The sequence below is a fragment of the Muscardinus avellanarius genome (genome assembly GCF_963383645.1).
Source record: "Muscardinus avellanarius genome assembly, chromosome: X".
Lineage (NCBI taxonomy): Eukaryota > Metazoa > Chordata > Mammalia > Rodentia > Gliridae > Muscardinus > Muscardinus avellanarius.
Window position 1 is genome coordinate 124,896,835 of NC_137792.1, and position 10,104 is coordinate 124,906,938.

A 10,104-nucleotide genomic window follows, 5' to 3' on the forward strand; every position below is an offset into this window, starting at 1 on the left:
AGCCCTGTATGTGTGTTTCAGAAGGTTTCAATTCGGCTTTGACCTTCATTTCCTGCTTGAAGTTAATATTAAGGTCAGAGGTGAGAGTTAAGGGAAGGACTTCTCAGGTTACTCCTAAACAGGTGCCAACAGGCACATATACACCTGGCCACCTAGATCACCCAGAGATATGGCAGCTTTTTCAAAAGCATATGTGGATATTCTATTCCCATTTCTCCCCTTTTCTTTTTTAAGTGTTTTTTATCAGCCTTTGTTTAACTACAACTTGTAACTACACTCGGGAAGGCTGTGATCTTAAGCAATTACCTTTGATTTTCTAAACAATTGCCTTGGAGATAGAGCTATTCACACACAGCAAACTCAGAGTTACTTTAAACAAAGAAGTCCTGACAATCAAACTGTACAGAGAGCTGCTAGGTCAGACAGTGAATGACCTGTACATGGGTCTTTGATGCTTCCCCTATCTATTCTACTCTTAGCTGCTAGACTTCTGTTTTTTTTTTAATCTATTTTGACTATTGATTTTCAAGATATCAAAGTACCGGGGAGAGAAGAATGGGATTAGAGCAAGTTATCACATAGGAAAAGTATTACAAAATTTGCCCTTACTATGGAGATGCCACAATGTTTTCTTAAAACAAATGATTTAGTTATTTTTCAGAGTTCTGATATAGTAGGTATTGTTCATTTCTTCTGGGTTCATTTTAACACCTTTTTTGGTACTAGCGATTGAACTCAGGAGCATTCTACCTCTGAGCTACACCCCTAGCTCTATTTTTTATTCCTTTTGAAAAAAGGTCTAAGTTGCAAAGGGCCTCAATAAGTGTCTGATGCTGGCTATGAAGCTGTGATTCTCCTGTCTCAGCCTCCTAAATACTAGGATTAGAAGTATGCACCACCAAGCCCAGCCTTCACTTATTATTTTTGAGAAATATCTCTAATGATATTTTATACTTACTCATTAATTGCTTATAGGTATTCTTCACTTCTTCCTGAAGAACTGATTTGGTACCAGGACTTTGCCTTCAGCCTAAATATCTAAACACTTGCTCTTCTGCCTGCAGATGATGAAATTCTTTTCATTTCTCACTGACTCCTCAAACTTTTTATTTTTATCTTTAATTTGAGGAGGTTCTTAACTATTGGCACTTCAGATATTATTTATTTTTCTTACTTTTATTTCTCTGCTCCAATTATACTTTTTTATTTTTATGTGGATCATATTTAAAACGGCATATATTCAGACTGTGCTTGGTGCCCTCTTCCCCCCCTCGCTTCCCCTTCCCCCTCCCAACAATGAGTGTCAGGTTGACCATGCTACATTCATACTTTTACACATATTCGGATGCAGCTCCTCCATTAATCGACCTCAGCGTTCTTCATCTCCTACCCTTCCATTCTAGCTTTGCTGAGGTTTGCCCTCCATTATCTGGAGTCCTTCTTTTGCCTTTTACCAATTATACTTTTTTAGAAAGCATTCTACAAACTAAATACCTAATAGATAAATGCAGCCCATTGTCTATTTTGGTAAATAAAGTTTTATGGGGATATTGACTTGTACATCAGTTCATAAAAAGGCTGATTTCACTTTGAATCAGCCAGATCCACTTATTCAAATAGAAAATGCACAGCCTGAAAATCTTAAAATATTTTTCTTTGGTCCTGTACAGAAATTAAATGGTTAGCCCAAATTTTAAACCATTTGCTAATAATATCAGATACCTAATGCTTTATTATGTTTTCTTTCCTTTTAATCTTTATACTCTCTGTTCCAGTTTAGATAAATTATTTTAGCTTACCTTCATGGTTATTGATGTTTTCTTTTGATATTTCTAGTTAGCATTGTTTTTGACCCAATAAATAACTTCATTTACACTACTGATTTTTCTCATTTCTGCAGTATCTACTGGATTCATTTTTAGTTTTCATTACTGTGCCAAATATTTCATGTTCATTAAATTTGTTCATCTTTTTACTTACTTACTTTATTTTATTTTATTTTATTTTTGTGTGGTACTGGGGATGGAACCCTTCTACCTCTGGGTTACACTCTCAGATCTATTTTATATTTTATTTGAAAACAGGCTCTCCTAAGCCACTGAGCCTGGCTTCAAACCTGCGTGGTCCTCCTGTCTCCACCTCCCAAGCGCGGGGATTACAAGCGTGCGCCACCACACCCGGCTGACTTTCTTAATAAACTCAGTACTGTAAAGATATTTTGCGCTCGTTCCAGCATCTTGACCATCTATAGAAAGACTTTCATTGTCCTCAGTTTTTTTTCCTCTACATAGTGTTTTGACTATATGCCACATATTTATACAAAAGGAAAGTAAAATAAAATAGAATGTTATTTTTTCCAGAAAGGATTTGCCTTTTCTATCAGAAAACTGTCATGACCGACTGACAAGTAAGTATAACTTGATTTGGTCTTCATTGAGCTATGATGTATTTTTAGTTCATTTTAATGAATCTGCCTTCATAAGCTTTGATATGGCTATTATGTCTTCTTTAACTGAAGCTTTGAAACTTTAGGAATTTGTGAAAAATAAAATCTTTTTATTGATGCGTTCAAGCCCAATCCCCAATTTTTCGTGCAAGTACATTACCAGTACAAATTGTAGCAGAGCAGTGCTAATTTATACTGACTTTAAAGCTCCTCAAAATTCCAAACTGTGACATCAACATAGACCACTGTAAAAAATTTGTCTACTTATCTCTCCGACACTTCTCTCTGCTCCATGAAGACTTGTTTCCCTCCCCTATTATGTATAAATGTAAGGCTAGACCATGATGTAGACCTTTTAAAGAGGGTTCAGCAAACTTCTGGAAAGAAAACAGGAGCTTCATGTAACAGCCCTTTTTTGCATTCCCCTCCCACCCCCCAGGGAACACAGGCCCTAGAAATATTCGCGTGCTTATTTAAAACAACTTCTTCGTTCTGTGATCTAGAAAGACCCACATATGTCAAGTTTCTTAAGCTCCCAGAGCTATGAGATTTGAGATTCAGATAGAACTCCAAGGACTGGGGTACTCAATGAGTGGGCAAACCCCTTCTAGGATTAGCTGGTAGATCTGGAGCTAGTGTTGGCGTGTAGAAGCGGGAGTCTCCGGCAGTGCGAAACTTGTTCAGGCTGCTGGAGGTCTACCCTTTTTTTTGACCCTTGCGTCACTGACGAAAGTTAGTTACGAGCTAGGCCATCAAGTCACCATTGGCAAGAGGTAAATTTTCCTTTTAAATCCTTTCTCCACACTGTCCCCTGGGGGTTGCCTGCCTATTTAAAACGATCTCTTTCTTCCCTGACCTAGGAAACCTTGTGCATTCCCAATATTCTTTGCTTTTAGAGCTAGAATTTCCTCCCACCGATAGATGCTATGAAATGTGTGTTCGATGTGTGCACATTTTTTCAGGAGAAATTTAGACACCTGGAGTCATTGCTAAAGCGAGTTGCTGGAGAGGAGTTGAGAAGTGCTGGTCTGCTACTCAGGTTGCTGGTGATTGGTGAATCCGGCTTTGCTGTCCCATTAACTAACCTATGCACGTTAGTTATAAGTCAGATTTCCAAGTAGTCACTCTAAAGGTGTATTATAACCCCCCTCGAGAAAGAAGCAGCTGCCTTTGGGGCCCCTTTTCTTGCACTGCACCCTGGGGATTAAGGCCCCGGAAATGCTTGTATGCCTGTATAAAATCATCACTTCTTCCTGTATAGAGAGTCCTACACACCTAATCCTCTCCACTGCCAGAGCAAAAGTATAGGGAACTTTAGAGCAGGGAACTCTTTGGGGATCTAAACCCTTCTCTGCACAGAAAGAAGCTGGGTGTTGAGGATTCCTTTGCAAATTTTATGACTCAGTACCCTGGGGAATGGTCTGTGCCCTAGTGGGCCTCAGCTTTTCCTGCCCTTCAGTATGGATCCTTTTTTTTTTTTTTTTTTTTTTTTTGCGGGTCTGGGGCTGGAACCCAGGGGCATTCGACCTCCGAGCTACACCCCCTGCCCTATTTTTTATTCTTTATTTTAAAGCCAGGTCTCACTGAGTTGCAGAGGGCCTCACTAAGTAGCTGAGGCTGACCGCGAACTACGATCCTCCAGTCTCAGCCTCCCGAATGCTGGGATTACAAGTGTGCACCACCACGCTCGGCAAGTCTGGATCTTTCTAAGTGGCCCACTGGGTAAAACATTCTCAACTTGTTTGACTTTCACTAAGAGAGAGCTGATCCATGAAGACATTCATTTGGTGAGTCTATGGGTGGAGGGAATCAGGAATCTCCTATTTTGCTATATTGCTGATGTTCTAGACATTCGCCTTTTAATTCACAAAACAAGATATTTCTATTTTGGGTGTTAACCTATTATGGACTCTAACTCTGAAGCATATTTTATCTTTGTAACTTAGTTTGTTTTTGAAAATTTTAATGGAAGTTTCTTTTTCATTTGTGTTCACCTCTGTTTTTATTGATTGCTATTACCTTATACAATAATTAAAATATCTTAATTTCACTGAAGATACTCTTTCTGGTAGTTTTGCTTAACATAGCAAGACATAACTTGAAATAAAAAAGGGAATTATTTAACTTGAACTTAATTCAATTAGACCCTGGGAAGAGGACATGACTTTAAGCAAGGTAGATCTTTCCACATGAGGAGAATACGGGGAGTGAGTGGATCTAGACATCGAACATCAACTATGTATAGCAGCAGCAGATTAGGTTGCGAATTGCTTTAGTCCCATAGGAGGGGACTAATCAGTAACCAGAGCATCCACTAAAATAACTCGGTAATAAAGCTAATTACACAGTTCTTGCCACCAGTACTTTAAAGCTTCACCAGACCTAGGAAGGTCACTGGAAAGAAGATGAAGGCACAATCTCTTCATGGGTTTGACATGTTCCCCCAATGAGATCTTTTTAAGAATGTGTTTGAGAAAATGAAAGAAATCAAAAGTCTCAAGCCAGTAAATAGTAGGAACATTGTCTGCGAAACCAAAAACATTCTTAAAATTTTGATATTCTTTAGTAGTCCTTGTTCTTTTTAATATCACTAACGTTCCATTTTTGGATATTCAAGTACTCCAACACCATTCCCGGGACCTACTTCCATGGTCCAAAATTTGGTTTTCTTCCTATTCTATAATCAATAAGTTCTATAAAAGAGGGTAGAAAGTAATACAAATAAGGCATGAAGTATGGGAGAGTCATGCCTTGAGGTGATGGCACAGATTTAGTTTCCTTGCAAAAGTAAAGTGAATAATAATAGGCTGAATAAACAATGAAATTTAGCAAGCATGTGGTTTTTAAGTGTTTCTTTTATTGGACTGCATTTGAAAGAGTGGAAAGTCTGTGCTGTCGAAGAAGTGCCAAGAGGAGGTCTTGAATGGGAATTAGAACTGAGTTGGTGGTTTTTGTCATAGACACAAAATTGAACACTTCATTTTCATATTTTGGTGGATCTTAGGAGAAATGTTTTGATAGTAAAGATGTAAGAAATATATGTTGGTTCAGGAATAATACTTGATGGCATTGTGAGTAAGTTAGATGGAACATTTGTTTTTTAAATCATCGTCATTATTGTCTCCACGACACATCTAATGTTTCAGTTGGGGAAACTCACCAGAGTTATTCACATCAGAAGGCGTCTGGATTGATTTTATAGTAGAGAGAACATCTTTTCTTGCAAAATTCTTAGATGGAACCTCGGATGCAATCCCAGATGCTTTAGGGTCCTGATGAGGTTTGTACTTGAGAAATAGATAATATTTCTCAAGACTGAGGATATGGTCAATTGCTTTATTTATGTTATCTGGGTGTCCAGTCACAGTGACATCTGTGCTGGAGGATCCTTTCGGAGGGAAACTGATTTCTACTTGGAATTGATTCATTATTCTATGGATAGTTTTTCCATGGAATCCAATAATATGGCCATGAACGTGGTGGTTTACTGAGATTTGCTTAGTAACTGTTTTTTCAATCTTTTGCAGCAGTTTCACTATTGTATCCCGTGCAGCTATGGCATTGTTTTTATATCCAGTGATGATGATTTGATCTTGTACCTCATCGCTTTCTTTAGTTGGAAAATGGATAGTAACATTATGCTCCAAGCAAATCTGAGCAATCATTAAGCCCTTACGACCAATGATCTTGGAGTGATACTTTGGGTCTATAGTAAGCATTACCTTAAAACTTCTTAATGCCCGATCTTCTATTTCAGCTTGTAAAGCCTTGACTCGTTCTTGTAATCTAGCCTTGGCTCGTTCCACATTCGTAGCAGGGCCCTGGATGGAAATGACATCCGACTCCATCCCACGTTCTGACACTTGAATATTAACTTCAAATTCATCTATTATCTTGCGTATTCCACTTCCTTTCTGACCAACAATGTAACGGTGTAGGTCAAAGGGCACACGCACTTCCACTGTGACAGGAATTAAAGACTTAAGAGCCTTCATCGCTGCATCACACTTTTCTTTCCGGCCTGAGATGAGTATGGTGTCACGGTTCCTTGGGTAAATAGAAAGAGGCTCTTGGTTTCTCCTTCCATTCATGTATTTCCTATTTTCTTGAATACCTGCATATATATTTGGACCTGGCCTTACTTTTTCTGGAAATTTGATTTGAACATTATAATCCCTAGCAATTTTTCGAACTTGGGAACACATTGTTACCACCAGAAAACGATGGAACTTCTGGGGAATAAGACATTCTGTTGTGACTTCAGCATCCAAGTCTCCAATGATCTCTTGAATGTGTTTCTTGGCTGCTAGAACACAAGGCTTTGCTCCTTTTATTGTAACTTTGTTAGTCTGTTTTCCTGAACACGAGAATCGAATAATCACACCACCAAACTCCTCAGTCATTTCCTGTAAAATCTGGCCCTTTCCTGTGAAAAAGTGATGGTGGTACCTGGGATTTATCAACACACTGTCCTCTACCACATTATCTAAATCTTTAATTAAAACCTCTAGTTTCTTTTGTGCATCTTTGACTGCCTCCTCTTTCCCTATGAGAGTTAACAGTTCCTGATCTTTGTCCTCAAAGGTAGGGAAAAGGACATGCACTCCAATCTCATCGCAGATTTTGGGAAAATTGCCACCAATTTTGCTCATGAGAAACTGATGGTACTGTGGTTTCACATGGAAGACCATAGAATAAGCTTTTTTCTGCTTTTCTTCTGCTAGTTTCAACAGTTTTTGCTTGGCCTTTTCAACACTTTCGGCAGGACCCCTAATAATGACTTTCTGAAGGCCTGAGGTGTTTCTTGGGAAATGAATATGAATCTTTCCACATTCTTTCATGATTGTACTAATCAGACACTCTTTGGTATCAATAAGGGATTTGTGTAGATTGGAAGGAATAGAAACTTCCACTTCCGAAATATTGGCTACTTCTTTCTGAATTGAAAGAATCCAGTTACGGGCTACTTCGCAGTTCTCCGGCTTTCCGCTGATGATGATATTCTCTGAGTGGCTACTGGCTGATGGAACGTTAATCATGGTGTTGCTTTCTGCACAGATTCTTTTGATGTTTTCTCCTCCTTTTCCAATGATACTTTTGTGAAGCTTCTTGAAGATGGGAAGAATTATGGAATAGCTGTTGGCTACAATGTCCTTTACCACGTTCTCCAAATACTCTGTGCATTTTTCTACTTCCTGTTTTGGCCCTCTGAGTTGGACAATGTCATTTTTCTCTGCTGGATCAGGGAAATTAATCATAACCTCTGGGAATCTCATACGAATTTCATGAATCCGTTCACCTTTCCGTCCAATAATTGTGCGGTGAAATCTTTGCTCGATGATCAAGTCTTTCCGGTGTTCATTTTCTATTAGAGCGGCAAGTTCAAGAAGTTCTCTCTTGGCCCGTTGTACACCCAGACGTTCCCCTTCAATTCTGATCAAGTTTTTACTTTCTTCGGGTATTATAAGCACAGAAACCTTATTCTTCTCCTTAATTCTGTTTATAACAGCACCATTCCTCCCTATCAGGTACTTAAGAAACTTATAGTCGATGTTCATCTCTGCATATTCTATTCTTCTTATTAGATCTCTGACGATGAGCTCAATTTGTTTCTGTGCATAAGTCACATCTTCGGTTGGTCCTCTTACAATGATCTTATCTTCTCCAGTAAACTCTATACGAATTCTGGACATTTTTTTAGTTATCCTGGATATATTCGGACCTTTCTTACTAATAATAAATCGGTGAAGCCAGGAGGGGGCCCAGATAGTGGAAACAACGTAACCCTTGGTCTCCCAACAGACTTCAGTAAATGCTTCTCCTGAACTTTCAGGATCACCTTGATGTGTTGCAGAATCTGGTATACTTTCCCAGGGTGAGATCTCTCGTGAAATACCACTTCTATCAAGAATCTTCTGCACGGAATTGGCCTTTGGACCTGTGGTAAAATTATGTTCCAATTTTGTCTCCTTACATATGGTGGTAGTTTTATTTTGGGGATTCTCAAAAATCTCTTTCATATAAGGCTCAGCCTGCTCCACTTGGGGCTTTCTTCCATTAAATACTATTCCAATCTCATTGGCAGTAGATGGTGGAATATAGCAGTGTGCCTCCATCTCCTGGATGATATTGTCAAGGTTTTTCTCATATGGACCAGAAGTCAAGGGAGGGGAGGCCTTGTTCACATCAAAACTCTCTAAAACATACCTGTCTTGTGCAGCAGGCGTAAATAAGTCTCTGTGTGTAGATTTCTCCGTAACTTTCTTTGTGTTGACACTATTGATCCGGATGTTCTGATCATGTAGCGATAAGCTATCGGTGTTTGTAACAGCTTTTTGTTCCAAGTCTTGTAGTTCATTTCCAGTTTTGCTTATAACAGAGCAATGTTGTTCTTTGGAGATTAGAATTGTAGTTAAAACGTGTTCCTGAAACCATTCAAAAATTTGCTTCAGAGCTTTGCTGACAGCTTCTGAATGTCCAGAGACTGTCATGTAGAGTCCTTGGTCTTTGACAAAAGTGAATTCTAGACTAACACCAGTTCTTTCCATGATACCTCGATAGAATTTTGCTTGTCTGCCTTCACCAAACTGAATCAAATACTTTTCCTCCTCCATAGGCACATACAAGGCTTGAGTGATGACTGAGGTCTCTTCTTCACCTTGTTGTGTATCACAGCTTGTGGAATCTGCAGATTTCTGAGGATTTTCTAACCCATTCATTTTCTCTAGGTGTTGAGTGAATTTATCACAGTAAGTTAGAATATGAAGCTCATCTGAATTTAAAGGGGTAACACGATTTTCTTTTTGAAAGTACCTACTTTGGTGCATAATTGAATTGTCTTCAGAAGTTATCGTTAATTTTCAAGTAAGTACAATACTGAGGTCTTGTAGATTATGAGGTTAGCAGATAGAATATTCCCTTGGCAGCTGATTTGCTATTACTGTACAGGAAGAATAAACATTTTAAACATGTAATCCCTTTCCATGTTTATCTATATACTCAACAATAAAATGATATAATTAATGCCCATACAAGTTGAAAAAAATCAAAAGTTCATTTATTTTACTTTTGTATAAGTGAATATAGAGAAGGGTTCAAACGATAAGGACTGTTTTCTCACACCATTTTACTGAAGTATAGTTATCCATTAATTATTCTTATAACAGTCATAAAACCCCTAATTTTTCCCAACCCAATGTCTGTCATTAGTATTTGACAATTAGAAACATCTGACAATGTTGGTTATAAGTTTCTTTGGGGAAAAAAATCTTAGAGATTTGACCTTTGTCAGTTATTATTTTTCTTAACAATTTTATTGAAGAATGACATAAATTAACTCAGTTTGTTTACAACAAAGTGATTTTTAGTAAATTTCGAGAGCTGGACAATCATCACAATTCAGTTTTAGAACAGTTCCAGCACTCCAAAGAGATCTCTTATACTCATTTGCAGACAATCCATCACACCCAGACAAACAGAACATTACTTTTTCTGTATAGAGCTTCCTGATCTGGACATTTTATAAAAAGTATTATACAGTATGTAGTCATTTGTATCTCAAATCCTTACCTTAGCATAATGTTTTCTGAGGTTAATTTATGCTCTGGTATACCAGTAGTATGTTCCTTTATATTGATGAATATATTGATGAATATATT

General features: G+C 38.1%; 1 protein-coding gene across 1 annotated transcript; it reads right to left on the bottom strand.

Moving 5' to 3' along the window:
- Positions 1-5,580: 5,580 nt before the first annotated feature.
- Positions 5,581-9,165, bottom strand: LOC308279066 (vigilin-like; the record flags this gene model as incomplete). The annotated part of the gene is made up of 1 exon (XM_080719024.1): positions 5,581-9,165. One exon carries the CDS (start codon positions 9,163-9,165, stop codon positions 5,581-5,583), a length of 3,585 nt encoding a protein of 1,194 aa, XP_080575150.1.
- Between the last annotated feature and the right edge of the window lie 939 nt (positions 9,166-10,104).